This window comes from Nanorana parkeri, unplaced genomic scaffold, assembly GCF_000935625.1.
Source record: "Nanorana parkeri isolate BGI_ZX_2015 unplaced genomic scaffold, ASM93562v1 scaffold16, whole genome shotgun sequence".
Classification (NCBI taxonomy): Eukaryota; Metazoa; Chordata; class Amphibia; order Anura; family Dicroglossidae; genus Nanorana; species Nanorana parkeri.
Window position 1 is genome coordinate 230058 of NW_017306284.1, and position 20419 is coordinate 250476.

The window sequence follows — 20419 nt, forward strand, 5'->3', positions numbered from 1 at the left end:
TAGAGTGAAAATAAGTGGAGTATAAGCTACTGCGGGAGAAATTAAAGCTAAACCTGTTGGTTTGCCTTTCATAGACAAAGCAAAAGTTTGCTTTAAGGGTATCAGGTTTTGGACTTCACTTTCAAGGAAAGTAGGTAACAGCTCCATTAGGATTGCAGCAGTTCCAAATCGTAGGGTCTAATATTTTAAGGTCTATATTCACTATAATTAATTCCCCAGTAAACAAAAATATGGGAAGAAATACTACTGCTATGTAAACACAAAAGAGGATATATGTTCCTTAATAAAAAGCTAAACCTATGCAGAGATCCTTGATTGTAGGTATGCTTATGGCTATAGAAAATCTCAGCCAGGGACAGAATAAGTTTGACTTTGATACTAATAAAGAAGAAATACACCACAAGTTGCCTGTGCTGTACCTCTGAGGAACTCTATTTTGTAAACAAACACCACTGCGAGAAATGGTACCAGAAGCAGAGTTCAGATATGCGATGGAAAATTAGATAGCCAGACAGCGAGTACAACACATTCCCTCCCCATGTGCTGCGAGAGGACTCACAGAGCCATACGGAATAACAGGATGATATCATTAACCCAAAGAGATGCACATGGGGACAGAACTGGACATCCAAGGCATGTATCTGGACTCTTGCACACATTAATAAATGACAGTTGATGTAACAACCTTGAGTTCTTAGTTTCAATAACGAACTGGATATAACAATAACCGGATATCAGCGACTGGTGAGTAAAGCAACAAGGGATTTTAGTAGTTTCCGCTTCTTTCATCCATTGCAGATCCAATCAAAGTTAACAAGGTTTCTTTGCACTAATGTCCTGTGAAATGCAGAGTCCTTGACCACAACCTACCAGTTATATCAGCATCTTTACCTTTGATTGGCCCTAAATATAAACCTGGGATAATGCATACAATATGGTTGGTCACAGGTTCAAGCAAGTGCCTCTTTTGGAAGCCTCTCCGGCCTTAACCACACAGACTTTGGAAGGAGAGAGAAGCTTCTTTGCACTGAATAATATTCACAGAGGGTGCCGCTCTTTCAAGTAATGTGAAGAATGCATCAAAGTTAACTGCATAAAGGGAAAAGCACTAAATAAAAAAGTTTTTCATAGATAGCAATTCACTAAATGCAACATTTTGCTTAGATTTTCTTCTGTGTTTCTAAGTTGCCATTTAATGTGATCCTCCGAAATGAGCTTTATTGAGTATAAAGGTTAAGGCCCATTTGGGCTGAAACAAAAAAAGATGTAACTGTATTATGGGTGACTTAAGTCTTCAATAAAGCGAATTTCAGAGGATCACTGTGAATGCCAGAGTATTGGTCGGTTGTGTATATAAACCATGAAAACAAAATCCAAGTGAGGCCTAAAAAAAAAGAAAAAAATCACAGAATACACATTTGATGTCAGCCTTTATCCTCAGAACTATTTCTGCCATTCCTGGAAATAAAGAACCGTTCTACAAAAAAATTATGTTTAGCAGCTTCTTATATTAAAATAAAAATTTTCCAGCAGTTACTCACCTACAATCACCTTTGTATTGGACTCCTTAATTCTACATTACAATGGCTTCACTGAGATAAAGTGACTATGACCTGGACCTGTAAGAGTGGTAGGAACTGGCAGGACTGCGAATTCTGGTGGATAGAGGTCACCACTGAATTCCCCTGAACACCTAGCCTTCAAGAAAGTCAGTTACCCCATTTAAAAGTAAATCTGTCCATTTTAAAGTTTCTAAAACTAAAGGTTCCATCTAAGCGCACATAACACAGCAATTTGGCTAGGCAAAAAAGACTCCCTTTCACCTCTAATCCTGGTGTCATGGCAGTGATCAACTTACCTATTATTTTTAACTGTCCACCTGTTATGTCAGTGTCCAATGAAAGCACCTTTCCAGCCAATAAGAATGTTCTTTATAGACAGAAAGGTGGTGAGTGGGCACCAAAGTTTTAGAAAGCAAGTAGTTGATGCCAAAAAGAAACCAAGATCGGAAAAGCACAGAAAAATTACTTTTAAAGGTTTAAAATGGTTAAAAAAAAAGGAGATGCCCATCAATCCGAGTATAAAATAATGGTCTCTGAAAATGGCATCATAATAAGAGTGGGTAAACATTGGTATTATATGAGCTATACAACATTCCTTTTTGTGCCAGGCTGAAAATAAATAGAATCCTGGTGCAAATAGCCCACAAACCCATTATTCTGTATGTTTCCTCACTTTTCAAAGCCCAAAAAGCTAACACCGGTTTTAAATTAAAACCACATCCCATTGAGTAAAGGCTTAGGGGTCTGCATGAGCTGCAGTGAAGTGTCCTAATACATCAAATCAGGGCCACAGTTGGTCACATGGATTGAGGTCTGATTGTAGAATCTCCTGTAGATTTACCAACAACAACATTGATGGAGAGTCCACATAAATGAATATAACTTTTTACAATTGTTGCAAAACTGAAAAATGATCACTTTTCAGTCTTTTAAAATGATGGCACAAGTCAAACATTTAAAGATCTTTCCATTTATTAGAGCTAAAATAAATCATCCAGCAGCTCTTGGCCAGCTTTCTGATCCATTAGTTGCTCTTCATTTCCACCTAGTGGTTAAATATGTTATGGCCGAATTCCAACTGGATCCAGCTAGCTAATGATCAGAGCCTTAGAGTTGAATTAACGAACAGCAAAAACAATGCTTTTGTTGTGCCATTTCTAGAATGTGCCAGAGCAAAATATTGCTAAATAAAAAAAAATTAAAAAAATTTCAATACCTATTTAGGCATACCAGCAGCAAAAAATGACAGGAGCAGTTTTACATAAAGCAAAGGCTAAAGTACTGATGGAAGCCGTCACCTGAGGCCTTCCAGTTGCTGGGGAATCACAAGTCCCAGCACGGTCTAAACTTTCAGGCAACAGCTAGTGCCTTCACTGATTGTTTTGAATGTTTACATCAACTAATGTTAGTAGGCCTAAAGATGATGTAGATATTTACTGGATGACATTTATGCGCTTCATATACAATTGCCATTTTAATAAAATGCTTGTTTTGTCTATTTTCACCCTTTGCTGATCTCCTGCAGTTTCCTTGCAGCTACTGCGTGTCTGCATACATGCACTCCAGCACTGGCATGATGGTATGAGCGTTGAAAAGGCCACTTGAAGTCTGCACTGGAAGCTTTTATTACAGGGTGACAATGAATGAGCACTACTGGGAGACAGAGCATTGTCACCCTATAATAGGAAGTGCCTGAAAAAAGGATCACCAAGGATTATTTTAAATGAAAGCTGTAAAATTAGGACCCATTCACAATTCTGCATTACAGCAATGTGGTAAATCTCGTGTTTTACTGTGGTCCGTTGGGAGTATTAATAATTTTGAATGACACCCCAAAACTCTATTATAGTAGTGGGCAACACACGTGCAGTGAAGCGCATTACAATGCACAGACAGTGAGGTGCCGTGGGTTGTGTTATAGAACGGTGCATGTCACATATTCCGTGCATTAGGGGGTGTGCTGCCACCCTTTTCAAAACAAATGGATTTGCCTTCAAGCAGAACACCTTGAAACATGGTACCATGTTGGGTTTATACAATACATCGTGTAAAGGGGGCCTTGAAAAAACATTTATATCAAATATCTTAAAATTACATTGACATGTTAAAGTTTGTGTGAGATTTTAGTGATTGGGTTCATTTCCTTGGGTGGTTCCCATGACATGGAATGCAAACTGACAAAAAAATTAAATACTCCTCTGTCAAAAGGTTAAAGTGATCCTGAAACCTTTACAATATACAGTGTGAGATGCATCAACTAATAACATGCATAACAGGAAAACTTGGGGGTGGGTTGACAAATGAAAAATAGCACTCACTTGAAACCACTCCGTCTTTGCTGACACCCTAATCAGAGTACTATGTACATCAATGAATAACAATATGTCCCCTCAAACCTTAGCATTTCTGATTTTTTTCTGATTGCAGAACTCTTTCAACATAAATAGAGTTAAAGTGTATTAGTTTTCAGCATAAAAAAAAAACACTTGCTCGTTTTAAGACTCAAAGCCAGATAACTGCAGTATGAACAGGTTTGAGACTTTTTTTTTTTAATATTCTGCTCCCCCTGGTTGGACAAACCATTGAATTCAAATATGCAATACACAAATTAACAATTTAAAAAAAGGAGACATGCCCTTTCATTAACAAAAGTGCCAAGAGGAGGAGAGCCAAGTCACATGACCTGTCATGTGACTGGCCTTTTCCTCCCGAAAAGCAACAATGGCAGCCACTTTCATCTATTGAAGCTAGCAAAAAGAGGAAGATTAATATGCGCAGGGCAATATACAAACAGTACAAAAGATCCCTGGAACACGTGCAAGTTAGGCAGTAGTTAGAATGTTTCAACTACTCAAGGTTTTTACTGCATAGAATTGCAAATATACATGGAAGCCACACTACCACTAGGGCTGCAACAACTAATTCACTAAATCGATAATCGATTACGAGAATAGTTGGCAACTATTCTCATCATCGATTAGTTGGTTGGGGAAGGGGGGGGGGTATATAATTTTTATACAACCAATCGATTAGTTGAAAAAGAATAGGGCAACTAATTGATTATGAAAATAATCGTTAGCTGCAGCCCTAACTGCCACATCAGGGCACCTCTGATAAGTGTAATCTCTTTGGTATGTTCCCAACTGGGACATATATGGCAATGCACAAACAGAAAGCAGGGTCACCTGGAACCACATAAGAGAGGTCATCAAGTTAGCCTGCCCTCTGCTTGTGCATTACTGTATTTCATATTCCAAATAGTTGGGAACCCAGATAGTTTAGAGTTAGGGACCACACTTTTCAAAGGTTCTCTGAAGCTTCAGTGTGGTTTCCACTAGAGCTGCAGCTAACGATTATTTTCAAAATCGATTAGTTCGCCGATTATTAAGTTCGATTAATCGGTTAATCGGATAAACAATAAAATACATTTTAAAAAATGGCTCCAGTGATGGGACTACTAGTTTGTATTGAGATTGCAGTCCATCACAGGAGCAAGCTTTGGAGAGGTGGAAGTAAAAAAAAAAGTGTGGTGTGCAATATAGTGAAATGGAAAGTTTATGATTATACAGCAATCAATGCAGAATGGGACCGGCTATAGAGGACTACAAATCCCAGCAATAGTACATTTTACAGCGCAATGCAGAATATCACTCTATAGCTAGTGATATTCGGCATTGCACCACTGTATAAAGTATTACTGCTGGGATTTGTAGTGCTCCTCTATAGCTGGTGGAATTCCGCATGGCGCTGTATAATGTATTATTGCTGGGATTTGTAGTCCTCTATGCAGTGCAGAATATCACCAACTATAGAGGAGTACAACAAATCAAAGCAATACATTATACATACAGTGTATAATGTATTACTGGGATTTGTATTCCCATGTATAATATACAGCACAATGTACCATCAGCTATAGAGGAATACAAATCCCAGCAATACATTATAGAGCACCATGTGTGGGAAAGTGCAGGCTTACCTGAGCAGTCTTCCAGCAACTTGCTTCTGAGATCGGGCCTGTCTGTCGGCGGCTGTCATCCCCCCACACCTCCTCCTCCTTACTACATCTCCCCGCGTCCCTGTGCCGATCGTGGATGTGGGCGGGTGGTGAGTGTGAGGCGGGAAGGAGGTGTGGCGTGTAGAGCGTTGATGCGGGCGAGTCTGGCAGCGGTGAGCGTGAGTTGGGGAGGAGGTGCGGCTCGCAGCGAGTGTTGACAACTTTTTCAATAATCGATTATAATCGATTATGTCGATTAGTTGTTGCAGCCCTAGTTTCCACGTGCATTTGCAAATATATGAAGGTAAAACCTCTATTTTTAACCTGAGTAGTTTAGTTATGTGTTTTACTAGCTAGCTTGGAAGCGTGTCGGGGACCTTTTGTATCATTGCCCTTTTCGTCTAGCCACAAAGGGTTCTCTGCGACGTACCTTTGACAGGTAAATCCTTTCACTCTTATGAGAGATTACTCTGATAAACACTGCAAGCTCCCCATTGTGGCCTGTCTATAACGAATGACTCAAATGCAGGGACAGTGTGGTGTAAACACTGCGTTTTCCTGAGGATAGAGGTATCCACTCTTTATTATAAGAGGCCCCTCAGTATGATAAAGTGATAAGTATACACAAAAGAATCAATTTCCTAAGCTAATGTGTGTGCATTATTTCCTGTAAGGATCAATATTTACAGTAAATCTTATTTACATTTGCTGTATATAATGATTATGACAAATAAGGCATGAGATATAATAACTTTGAAATTGACCCTAAAGACTGAGAGAAGAAAACCAAAAAATTATGCACATGGTAATTACTTGATAGGTTGATTAACCCCTTCGTGACTGACGACGTACAGTGTACGTAGCTTTTCATAATGCTCACACTTATACAAAGCCACAATGGACTCATATTGATCACTTTTGGTGACTTGTGCTGAACAAGCAAAATAGACTCCGAAACCTCCAACTCCAAAACTGAAATCTGTGTTAAAGAATATGTTGGTGTGCCACTTTAAATTCTAGCCATTTATAATTAAACTTACTCTTCATCGTGCCGTCCTCTTCTTCCTCTTCCTCTTCCTCATCACTGTTTATAACCATGGTCCCCAAATCTGATTCCAGCATGGTGCTATTATGTTCAATCATGGTCTGAGCTCCTTCGCTCATTGTGCTAGCCGCTCTCATAGTTCCCGCACTCTCAGAACTGGTCTTGACCATTGTGTGAGAGTCCAACTCGTCCTCTTCCTAGACAAAGAGAAGACAGGAACACAAGGAGTTACTAAAGTCCAATTCCCTGAATAGTCATCATGGAAACACTTTGAAATATTATACCCAGAGAATAAAGATCAGTTTATATAAATTTATTTCCCCCGTAACCACATCACAAAAACCTCAAATTGACATAAATACTAAATGTCCCAGGCTGGAAAACTGGATGAACTTTAACCACACATTTTATTAGTTTGACTACTTTTCTGGGTCATAATTTACAATTAAAGTGCAGCAAAGACAGTAGGGTTGGAGGGAAACAACAGGAGGCACCTTTGTGCTGCAAACATGAAGTGTGATGTCAATTTATAGACGCTGCCATATTTTACTACTCTCTCATCCACAGAAAAAACAAGCAAGTCATTTTTAGTAACAGAAAGATCTGCTCAGCAGATGCTGGGGGAATTGTTGAAAAGAACAGATTCCAGCTTTGGATACAACAGCATTTCCAATCAGTGGCAGTAATGTTCCTGGAATGCACAGCCGAACTGATGATAATCCAGTGTATGATTCATAAACCCCATATGGAGCACAAATATTTAAAAACAAAAGGAAAAGACATCGCTTCTCCCACAATTTGTTTTATGTATAAGGGACCATGGACGTTACAGTTATGACAAATACAGTAGTATCCACACACAAAACACGGCAACAACATCTAGGGCTAGTCCAAGAAACATACAAAGAGATCAACGTTAAGCAACCATTTGGAGGCCTTATATTTGGCCCACTGCACAGGATATGTTCTTTTTTTTTCAGCACTGGCAACAAAAGAAAAAAGGTGCAGAAAAGATACAGTAATCCTTTTAAGCTGGCTATACATGTGGGAAATCGCAAATATAATCTGACGTAAACGTGAGAAACTCAGCAAGCTACCACCCACGAACATAACCGGCTGGAGGAATTGAGCACAGTACCCAAAATGGGCCGTTATTGCTCGAATGCTGCTTTCATTTTTTTTTCCCAATTAGCATTAAAATTTCTGTGTATGAAGTTTGAATGACAGCTTCAGCACAAGGACAAGTTGAAGGAAAATTACAAACAAATTGAAATGGAATCTAAAAAGGAAAAAAAAGCTATAGCAATCTCATAGAAAGCAATCTGCTTTTTCCGCCAAGCTTGGTCGGGGTAATTTAGATTGCATATCTTTGTGGTTGAGCCAAACCACCATTTTATGATTTATATTGGTTTGTGATTGTAACACCACATACATTTGCTTGAAGCAGAAGTAGTGAGAGAGTAATATATACTATTCAGAATACTAGGAGCCAGTGTGGCCAGCTGTCGCACGCTGGCTCTCCAGATCGAGAGCTAAATGATTGCTCAGCTCACGGCTTCTACCTGCAGAGAACAGTAACGGTCAGTCACCACTCCACGCAGGGATTCGCCCTTCCCTCTACGTTCCTCCAGAGCTCATTGGAGGGACGGACGGGGACAGGGCAGACACAGCTGGCACTGTATCTGGATCTAGAGAGGCAGAGTCAGATGTCAGACAGCAGGGTGGATCCCGACAATATTGTTAGGATCCGTCCCAGCTGCAGTGCGGCTCTGCGCTGTTCGCATATACCAAACAGTAACCCAATATGTGCTGACTTTAGGCCCCAGGAGTACATTAGTAAATAAGCCCTCACAAGCAGGGCCCTCCTACCTCCTGCACTGAAATTGGATTGTTAACTGTATTGTCTCCCTTAGTTTTAAAAAAGCGCTGCGCAAATTGTGGGCGCTATATAAATCCTGTAATATAATACATTTACTAATTTAAAAAAGAGAAAGACGTTTAGCTGTACTTTTCTTCTAAAGCAAAAACTTCCTCCAAAACCTTTTCCCCCAGTTTTTGATAGTATGGGGAAGGTCAGAACTGTTTTAATGCCGTCTGTCCCCTCACCTCTGGGGGTAAAGAGGACAGGCAGTAAAGAGAAACTCCAACTAGGACACATAAAGCAATAAAATCACTTTGATTAGGATTGTGGAGAAGCACCAGAAACGGTAAAGTTTAGCTTGCTGTCTATGTTCTATTGGGGATAATTTGAGGTCTACATTGAAACATGTGATACTTGATGATCGCACACGCCTGCCTTTTCCTAGGCAGTATTTGGGGGTACTTGGCTGATGCTTAAAGGAGAACTATGAGAGGAGTGATTTCCACTCACCTCATAGTTCTGGCCGACAAATTTACCCTCTTTCATCACTTATGTAAATGATGCTAAAGACACCGTCATGGATGTCACATCATACTGCCATTCTGGATGCAACTGTGCTTTGTTGAAATCTTTTTTATAGAGTATCTACATGCAGAAACAAAAATGTCATAAATCACAGCATGCTAGTCCTTAGATGTGGTCCTAATGCACAGGGAGTGTGTTCAGACTACAGAACACCCTCCTCTGTTTATCTCCATAACATAAGGGAGAGGAGTTCTGTATTCCACAAGGAGAACCGGGAATAATACTAGGTGATGACAGTTAGCTCCGGCAGAGAGCACAAGGTGTTTTCAAGTCACAAGATGTCTGACAGGATCAACAGTTTTTAGATTTTTTTTGCACTAACCAAACAGCTAGAGCATAAGACTTTTAAAGTGTTGGATATTTCTGATTGTTTATGGAAACTTTTCCTCAAATGTGTAGTATAGCTTTTGTATGCACAATTGTACGCTCTGTTACTAGTAAAGTTATATTTCTGTACTGTTAGGAACTCAGTGCTCCCATTTACTTATTTTGGGTAGCTGCTATTCCTCATTTCTCAAAGCCAGCTTTGTTGCAAGCACGATTGTCACATAGCAAGGTGCGCTGTTCCAAGGTAGGTTGACCTTCAGTCAATACGCAACCAGGAAATATTGTGCCTCTGACATAACCTGGCAGGAAACAAAAAATCTGCTTAGTGCACTGGAAGGGCCAGAGAATGAATAGGTCATGAAAGGTTCATACTAGTCCTTTGTGGCACTTTAGTATCCTTTTTTGCAATTATTTTTATTACAACCTTATCTATTCTTTTCAATTCCCATTTGCCTATCAGCTGTCCTGTCCCTCTCTTTTGACATTGCCCAAGTGCATTCTGCGCTGACCATAGGTAGTTTACAGCAGTGGTGGTCTGTGGTCTTGTCTGCAGTGGCACAGCAGAGGTGGAGTAAAGGCTTGGCATCCTTTCCTTGGGACCATGCGACCTACTGGTTGCACACAGGGTGAACAGCAAATAAATCAAATGCATGCATGAGCTACTAACAGATTTTTCTATTCATTCAAATTGACCAAAATGAAGAAGCATGGGAAGTGTGACATGTAGCTGTCCACACCAAACAGACACTTCAGGGTTTAACTGCATTAAAAATCAAAAAGATGAAATGAATAACCCATTAAAAGATAATATACCAAAACCATTTTTTGCTGCAATAGTCCGCTTTAATCCACAGATTTCCCTCACAGTACTTTTTTTCTTCTGCTGCTAGATGTCCTCAGATAGCCAAATTTGTTTAACTCGCTTCCTCTGGCCCAGCCCTAGCTTGTGACTGGACAGAGAAAGACGAAACAGCATAGTAATGAGCTCGTCTCTGTCACTCTGCTTTCTCCTCTTATCAGCATACTTTATGTCAGCACATGAACTGATTGGCTCTTTGTACTGCATCTTCCTTTCACTCTTCTGCCCTGCTGTACAGGGACTGCAAGATGCTGATACCAGGTCAAATGCAGATACATACAATGCTTGAATTTAAAAAATACGTTTAATGATGTTATAAGGATTACAGAGCTACATTAAATATCTGCGTGGAGTTAAAGGAGAACTATGGGGTTAGGGCTTTTCCCCATAGTTCTCCTTAGGGTAAAGGGAGGACACAAACTAGCATCCTCCCGTCACCCTAAGCTCAGTATACCGCGAGCTACAGCTCGCGGTATACTGAGACGCCGCAGCGGATCCCGACAATTATGTCTGGATCCACCCAGCTGCGTGAGTGACAGCTGGCTCTGCCTATCTAGAGGCAGAGCTAGCTGTACCTGCCCCCTCTGCCGTCCTTTCCGCCAGTAAGCGCTGGCGGATCGGAGCGTGGAGGGGGGAATCCAGCCCCTCCCCTGTCACGGCAGAGAGCCATGACAGGATCGAGATGTGAGCGAACGCCGATATGTGTTCGCTCACCTCCCGATCTACTGAGCCGACCTGTGACAGTCTCATTGTCACAGGTCACCTAGAACTATGAGGTGAGTGGAAATCACTCACCTCATAGTTCTCCTTTAAGCTTTCCTGTGCTTCTAACACAGTAAACAGAGGCTAAAATGTACCACTAGTTCCCAGTTGTGTAACCTTTACTATCTCTAGCACTCCACAAACATCTCTATGATTAACCCTTGGTAGGTGAAACGCATGAGAGCATCTGGGGAGCACAGTAATAAAGTGTGGATTCAAGTTAGAAGATCTATGGAGTGCGGCTTCTGTTTGTACCAGCTTTACTATCTTCAGAATACAGATTTAAAATGTAAAGGTGTGATAGGAAACATCAATAAGCTAAAAGACACGTTATTTTCTCCAGCCAGAGTTGTAAGAAATCTGCGTTTCTCTCCATACAGCAATCTGCATACTATAACACTAGTGGTAGTACAAATTGACATGCCGCCTGTGACACAGCAAACTCTTGAGAGGGATTAGGCTGCAGTAATGAGTACAACATGTAATATTTCATTTGTTGTACAGGGCAAACACAACTTCTTAGCAGCATATTTCAATAACAGTTATATGAAAAGACAGCCAGCAATTAACAATGGATTAAACAGTAAAGTTTAGCTAGAATTCTCCTCTTATCTGCATTGTTTCACAATAGATGATGCGGCCCAACTGGCAGAATGTTGCTGTTTGTCAGATGGTCCCAATTAGCTCAACTCGATGACCGTTTGTGATATCCTAATTACTTTTACAGCGTGTTCCTGCTTGTCCATGAGCTCTGATTCTCTTCCATGTCATGGAAGCAGAATTCTCTCAGAGTAAAAACAGAGGAGACAGATGGAAGAAAACTTTATGGAGAAGTGATTTCCAACAGAACACATTAGAATAGATTGTGTTATCTAAACTACGCAGGAAATGTCTACATCAGCGGTGGCATGATTTGTGGGTCAGACCACCAAAAGCTGATTGTACAGCCAGCCCCATGTTGTCTTCTAGCGCAAATGCTGAACATCTGACATCTGTACACCTGTGGTCTTGGAGAGAATGTATTTGCTATAAAGTAAATGGGCAGCAAAAGTAGTTACTGCCAAAACTCATTATGAAGGCCTCCGGGTATTCTGGAACGGTCATGCTGAAGTCTATTAAGGGTTCAAGTCCTCTAAGTTATGTGATATGAAGCAACTAGACATGCTGCTATTCTTGAAAATGTTTCACAACTCATCCAAGTGTCTTCTTCAGTTCATCTAATAACCAGATGGACTGATGAAGGCACTTGGAATAGGGGTTTAACATTTGCAAGAATTAGCTGCAAGTCCAGTTGTATTTGATTTACTGTTGCTAGCGGTTAAAGAAAATCTTAGAGCAGAAACTATAGAAGATGAAGTATGTATAGGGTACCTAAGGTATTTTCTAAACATTAAAGTGCCAACTGAAGCCAAAATATTTTTTTTAGTTTTGGATAGAGTGGTGAGGCATTAGAAACCCTGTCAGGTTTTTATTGTGGTCTGTGTCCCGCTTAGGGAGATTCGCCAACTCTATATGTACAAGTGGCCATTATCACTGAAAACAAGTTAATGAAAATCTTACATTTTGGGTTGAAACCAGAACAGGATAGATATGGAATCATTCAATGTGGACACTAGTTTTGGTGACCCTGCTGACCACCAGGGATTTCCCTCTCTTTGGAGAGATTTCCTCTCACTTCCTGTTGTGGCTATCAGGCAGGAAGTGAAGGGAAATCTCCTTAAAAGAGAACTATGGGGTAAGTGTTTTTCCCTATAGTTCTCTTTAGGGTCACGGGAGGACATATACTAACCTCCTCTCATTGACCCAAAGCTCAGTATATCGCGGGCAATACTGAGAGCGCCGCAGCCAGGACAGATCCCGACAATACTGTGTGGATCCGCCCAGCAGCGTGAGTGACAGCTGGCTCTGCCTATCTAGAGGCAGAGCCAGCTGTGCCGGTCCCCTCCCCCGTTTGTTCCTCCACTCAGCGCTGGAGGATTGGAGAGGGGAGGGAGGGGAGGAATCCCTGTGGGGAGCGGTGACTGACGGCCACCGCTCACTGCAGGGGGATGATCGGGAAGTGAGCGGATTGGCTGCATGTTTCTGCTCACTTCGCGATCGATAGAGCCGACCTGTGACAGCTTCTTTGTCACAGGTCGGTTCTAACTATGAGGATGAGTTGAAATCATTCACCTCATAGATCTCCTTTAATGGAACACATATGGCAAAAAAAAAAAGAAAGCTGACAAGTGTTATAACCCTCCCTAAAGCTGGCCATACACCTATAGATTATCTGCAGATTTTCTATGGTCAGATGGAAAAGGTGCAACAGATTCCTCCATCTATGCTAAACTGTGTGGCTGGAGGAATCTCCCGCTGGGTCAAGCTTCAGTATCTTGCTAGTCGGCCTCCCTGGCTGTCAAAATACCTGAACAATGCCTGCATCCAATCAGACTGTTCAGGTATTTTGAGAGCCAGCGGGGCAGACTAGCAAGATCCTGAAGCTTGGCCCAGTGGGAGATTCCTCCATCCACACAGTTTAGCGTAGATGGAGGAATCTGTTGCACTTTTTCCATCTGACCACAGAAAACCTGCAGATAATCTATAAAGTAGTTTTTTTTAGTCGACAGATTTGTGAGTGAAATACTAAGATTTTTTAAAGTGCGTCCTGACGACATCACCAGCTATTATTTTAATGAAAGCTGCAGATTTAAAATATATTAAAAACAACTTTCAAAATGACATTACCATATGAAAGCTTATATGAGCTGTCTGGGTTGAGATATAATGCTAATAAATAATTAATTTTAGTTTATATAAATTAATTTACTGGCTGCATCTTTACGTGCCCCACAAGTGAAACATGCAAAACATATGTACACATGGATGGAATTTCAGACGATTCAGCAGGAATCCGCAGAAATTCAATTCATGAATGGCCCCATTTCTTCAGCAAAAGTCAATCGGTTGATTGACATTTTGTAAAAGGGACATGTTGGAGAATACTCGCCAATTAGCTGCAAGCAAAGTTTAGGTATTTTGGCAGCGGCTAGCACTGCTGTCAGCATACAAAGAACACAGTGGGAGACTCGTCCATCCACACTGTTAGCGTGGATGGAGCAATCCATCAAACTTTTTTTTCTTCCCTCTAGCCTTGCAGGCTGAACAAAAATCTTTCAGTGTGTACCCAGCTTTACTGTGACTGATCTACCGATGCCCTGAAAGGAAGATGCTGAAAGAGAGCCAAGTATGTTGGATTAAGTAGCTATAACATGTTAAGTTCTATTAGCACCAGTCATAGTGACTGCGTCCCATTTTGACCGAGGAAATGTTTGAGAAATGTTGCTCTGAATGTGTTCATTTCAGCCTAGTGACACTAGGAGGTGCCAGAGACAACAACATAGACTTATTTTGTAGATGTAAAAAAAACACACACAAAACTTGCGCAACTTTTATCTTATATCGTAAATAAGTGTAACATTAGTAAAATGGTGACTCACAAAGAAACTACAGAAGTAGTTACTTTTTCTTACTCTGCACATCATAATCCCACATTTTCTAAAATGAAAAGGGGAAACACCTTAAATGACCATACGTATAATTATAAAAAAAAAACATCATTGTTAAATACAGATGTTCCACGACTTACCTGTTTTGCGACCAGTCGCACTTACGACGGACCGCCAATCGACCTCCGACCTTGCGCGTCAATGCGCCGTGTCGCCGGCGGAAGTGACGTCCTCCGATCTTCACTGCGGGTCCAAGTAAGTATTTTCATTGCCCGATGTACAGTAAGTACACTGTTCGGTACTGTACATCGGCAACGCTATACAGTACTGTACTAATGCAGTACAGTAATCTATAGAGTTCCTCACTTAACGACCAATCCGTTTAACGACCTGTTCATAGGAACGGAACTCGGTCGTTAAAGGAGAACTATGGGGTTAAGTCTTTTCCCCATAGTTCTACTTAGGGTAACGGGAGGACACAAACTAGCGTCCTCCCGTCACCCTAGGCTCAGTATATGGCGAGCTGTAGCTGAGACGCCGCATTGTGCCGGGATCCGCCCAGCTGCGTGACTGACAGCTGGCTCTGCCTATCTAAAGGCAGAGCCAGCTGTACCCACCCCCCCCCCACCCCCCCCTTGTCCGTTGCACCAGTCAGCGCTGGCGGATTGGAGAGGGGGGAATCCAGCCCCTCCCCTGTCACGGCGGAGAGCCGGGACAGGATCGAGAGGTGAGCGAACGCCGGTATGTGTTCACTCACCTCCCGATCTACTGAGCCAACCTGTGACTATCTCATTGTCACAGGTCGGCTAGAACTATGAGGTGAGTGGAAAGCACTCACCTCATAGTTCTCCTTTAAGTGAGGAATACCTGTAGTTCAAAGCCAATTGTGAAGATAAGACAGCAGATGGATTTGGATCCAAAACAGTCCAAAGACAAGTTAGAGTCATTGAATAACGCTATATAATTACATTCTAAGTGTCAATATAGACAAATATTTAAAAAAAGCGTTAAGGCTGGGTTCACACCTGAGCGTTCCAAAGAGAGTGTTTTATGCTCGTTTTTTAGGCCCGTTTTTTTGTTCAATGAAACGCGCGTTCGACGCTTGTTTTTTAACCTCCCTGGCGGTATGATTTTTTATTTTTTTTTATTTTAATTTTTAACCTCCCCGCCGGGTTCCGCCCCCTTCCAACGCGGACACTCGCAATGAACGGAACCCGGAAGACGGCAGCGGCCAGAGGACACAGCGGTCAAGGTAAGACCTACGCTGTATTCCCGAGTGTGGCTCGGAGTTACCGCTTTGTTAACCCCGAGCCACACTCGGGAATACCAATAGATACGCTCTGAAATCCACCCCAAAGAAGCTCCTGTACTATTTCAGGCGTAGGGTGTTTTTCAGCGCGTCAAAACGAGCTGAAATACGCCCAGGTGGGAACCATGCCCATAGGAGTTAACAGGTTTTCACTGCTTGAGCTTTTTTCAGCGATTAGATCAGCGCTGAAAAACGCCCAGGTGTGAACCCAGCCTTAAATCAATAATTTTCCAATGCACACTTGTATACAACAAAGCCTACAGAAGCCACTCCATAGAGTGAGCATCAAGACCAGAGCAGCAGACAAAATTCTAAACTTGGAAACGAGGGTCCATTTATTTACAGCACATGGAGACCTGCCCGGAGACAATAATGCATGTTTCCTGCGGCGTACACCTCTGGATGGTAATAAACTGCTCTATTTTTTTGCATTGTGCAGATAATTGAAAGGCTCTACATGTGCCTCAATAGAAGAGGAAAAAAAAAAAAAGTTCCCACTCAATGCACTTAACAGTAAACTAACCTGATGCAGACACCAGCTTCCTTCTCTTCCCAATAAAATGTTGAGGATGACAGACAACACAACTCTAAGAATACTGTAGATGGCTCACATCAAAATGGAAATTACTAACTCAGAGAACATTAATTTTTATGATTACCTATTAAGTAAATGTGTACCCTGCATATTACAAATTGGTACCCAGTTGGCTTCTTATATCTCAAGGAGACCACAAATGCAAGATATGCCCCCAAAACTTGTCTAATGCTCTGACATGTTCATGATGGTGTTCTCCAAAATCTGGGCTCTACGCCTCACTCTTTCACCCTATGGAGGGCTTATGACTAAGCCCTGGTTAGGGTGAAATGAGTTAGAGGGGCGACCAAGGTTGGGACTAAGCCGAGCTGTGCAAGCCTGAATAAAGTTTTCCAGCATGACAAGCGGTGTACAATTGAATCCTTCTTATTGTGGAGGTGTGTACATTCGAGCGTGGTCAAGCTCAGCCAGCTGGCACCCATTTTTCTTCCCTGCTGTGTGGCCGCGAAGGAGCGGTGTTGCAACATGATGACTATCTGGACTCTACAGTTACATGGGTTCTCCATTAGCAAAGCGTGGCACAATCATTTGATTTAGTAATATCTGCAGCATTTTAATTAAATGGAACATTGTTTACTGATCTCCCGGAGAGACGCCAGCATGAAATTCAACTTGGGTTGGCCATACAACTATTACATTTTTTTTCGTTCAACCTATGGGCTGAACCGAAAAAATGGACCCAATTCCTCCATCAATACAAACAGCCTGTCGATCGAGGAAGCTCGCTGTTTACATTGTATTTTGACAGGTGCCGGCGGCATACCCGATCCATGTGGGCAGCTCATTGGCTGCTGGCTCTGATCGATCAAAAAATTTTCCAGCCAGCTCCTTCGATCAGCTGATCAGGAATGCCGGCTGAAAGGAGGCCGACAGCCCCACACACTGTGCAAATTTCGGCCGAAATGCAACCAGTGTATGGGCACTTTTAGAAAAATGTACAATATTTATACATTTATATAAATATATATATATATATATTTATTGGTAGTGCGTCTACACTAAATTAGATTACTTTTCTCCACACTTCCTGTCCCAGTGAACACCATTCATTGGAAAGGGAATAAGGAGAAATCCTTTCCGATCGGGGCACAGTCAGCAATAAATAGCCATTTGTAAAAATAAATAAAGTCAGCACGCCAACTAAAGAAAAGCAAATGAAAATGCATACATTTTTTTGACAGTGAGAACTGAATAAGTTTGACCGGAGCGTTCTGCCCACCAGAGTTTAGGTGACAGGTCCACTTTAAGGCGGCATACACTTGCGTACGTGTTAGGAGATCTTGCAGTGCTGAGCACCGGCAGTGACAAAAGCAGGCTATTTGTTCTTAATGGATTTAATATATTATTGGCCTGAGCCGAATGATGGAAACGCTTTGTGACAGGCTGACATGTTTTGATAGGTGCTGAGGTAAGTAAACAGATTTTTTTAATTAGCTGAAAACAGCAAGCAAAGTATTCTATGGGGGGGGTAATTGAGATCTGAAAGTTTAAATGTTAGTTTAAGCATACTGACTATGACTGGCCTCTTCTACAGAATTTTAATTTTTTTGGATAGGATTTTGATTCAGGAGGTCAAGCAGCTGTGCGGTGGAATGTATCACAATCAAACCTCAGTTCATGACAGCTTGCAGGGAACATGTCCAAATATTTATTACCTTAAAGAACAGGGTCATTCTGTCTTCCCTTTTTATAGTACTTCGGCCTAGCTAGGCTGATTCAGTTGCAAATATCCCAACTGCTTCCCCCTTTACAAAATATAGATTACACGCAGAGGATGTTCAGGCTTGAGAACTCCTCTAAGTACTTTATCCACTTAAACGGATAACCCCTATGTAAATTCAGAAAAAAAAAAAGGAGGGAACAAAGAGGAAACCTGCTGTGAGCAAAAAATGAGGCTGCCAATGCTGCAAATGCAAGCGGCCTGGCTGTCATACTGATCCATCCTCTGGTTTCAATGCTTCCAAGGCCCAGGACAAGCATGCAGCAAGCAAGTCAGAACCCCTAATCTGCATACTTGTTATAAGTCATTGTTGAAGCCTTTCGAACAGCAGGACAGCCAACCAACTGGCAGATACAGTAATGCCTGTAGCCGTCAGTGTCTTGCACTGCCTCATGGGAATTAAGTTATGCAAATGAAGATTTCCACTCGCCCCCACGCAATTTTCACTTGCCAATTGCGAGGGGGCGAGTGGAAATTTTGAGCCCTGATATAGACCATCACACTGATTAATCAGCATTCATAACCATTTACCATATCATGCTTGCAGTCAATCATTGCTTAATGATTGACTGCAAGCAAAAAATACACAGCTGAAATAAAATATATGGCAACTGTTTTCCTGCCAAATGATATGTAATTCTATGCAGCCAGTTTTGTGATTCAGACACCCCCTGCCGGACAGTACAACCTGGTTCCTCCATCTCTACTGCAGCAGCAGCTCAGCTTCAAGAACACATCTCTAGACTGTTGAATAGAAAGTGAAGGAGCAGCATCACACAGAGGTCATCCCTGTGCGTACCCTGCTCTCTCCATCTGTCAATGTGTTTACTACCAGTACATGTGCACAGGTTTAGAAAAAACACCTGCCAGCTGTTTAGGGGATTACAGGAGACCTGGAATTTAGCTTTAAAATAAACCAAGCAGGGATCAGAAACTAGATCACTTGGCTGCTTCCTGCTACCATACCATTCAATTGGAACGGCTTAGTTGGAAGTGAAATGGCTCTGTTTAAGCTTTAGGCCATGACTTAAAGCTAATACATAGGGTAATGACTCTCTCCATGCCCCAATCTTGGCAGTGTTGGGTACCAAAGGAGCCAATCATCAAGCACCAGCACGAACACGGAGATTGACTCGCTCCCTGCTCCCATCTGACAGGGCTGGGTACTTGAACAGCTAATCACGAATAACAGCACTAACACATGGACATCACCAAACGATGGGTTTCCTCCTTTGTGATGCTTTGCCAGGCCTTTACTGGAGCTGTCTTTAGTTGTTGTTCGTGGGTCTTTCTGCCTTAAGCTTTGTCTTCAGCAAGTAAAATGAGTGCCCGAGCGGGTTAAGAACAGGTGATTGACTAGACCATTTTTTAGATATTTTTTGGCAAAGTCTAATCTGGTCTTTCTATTTTTGAAGCTTCTGAATTGTTTCCACCTTGTGGTGAACCCTCTTTATTTGCTCCTGTGAAGTCTTCTCTTTCGATAGACTTGTATAATGATAGGCCTACCTCCAGCAGAGTGTTCTTCACGTGGCTGGATGTTGTGGAGCGGTTCTTCTTTACCTTGTAAAGGATCCTACAATCATCCAACACTGTTTTCCGTGGACACCCAGGCCTTTTTGTGTTGGAGAGCTCACCAGTGCGTTGTTTTCTTCTCAGAATGTGCAAAACTGTTGATTTGGTCACTCCTAATGTTCCTGCTATCTCTCTGATGGATTTATTGTTTTTGCAGCCTATGAATGGCCTGTTTTACTTGCATTGAGATCTCCTCTGAATGCATGTTGTGGGTTCACAATGCAAATGCCAGACCCAGAGCCAACTCCAGACCTTTTACCTGCTTAATTGATGATGAAATAACGAAGGAATAGCCCACACCATAGACTTCACTTTAAGTCTTTTTTTAAGGCCGCGTCCAACAGGTGACGTGTGAGCGAGCGCTTGTAGGTCGGCAGTGGAGATGCTGACATATGCAAGAGGCATGCCGCCGGGTTGTTGGTCAGGTCTGTCATGGTCAGTTCTTGTATCACAGACAACACCTGGTACCAGAAGGGCCTCAGCACCCTACATGACCAGAACGTGTTTAAGATCGTTCCGATTTCCGAGCCACATCGCCAACACTGATCTGATATGAGGGGTCTCATCTTGTGCAAGAGCCATGGTACTCTGTACCACCGGGACAATATCTTATAACCTAGTTCTTGCACTTTGCTGGCCATTGAGGATTTGACCGACATGGTGAGTATGGTGTGGATCTGCTGCTCTGTGAAGGTCATCCCTAGTTCCTCCTCCCACCGTCTCACAAAAGATGGGAC

General features: G+C 42.0%; 1 protein-coding gene across 2 annotated transcripts in view; it reads right to left on the bottom strand.

Moving 5' to 3' along the window:
- Positions 1–20419, bottom strand: part of STK3 (serine/threonine kinase 3) — a 184071-nt gene that overhangs the window by 66876 nt on the left and 96776 nt on the right. For both annotated transcript variants that reach the window (XM_018559100.1, XM_018559091.1), the window contains one exon: positions 6600–6801. In XM_018559100.1, coding sequence (XP_018414602.1) covers positions 6600–6801 — 202 coding nt within the window. The remainder of the gene's footprint in view (positions 1–6599; positions 6802–20419) is intronic.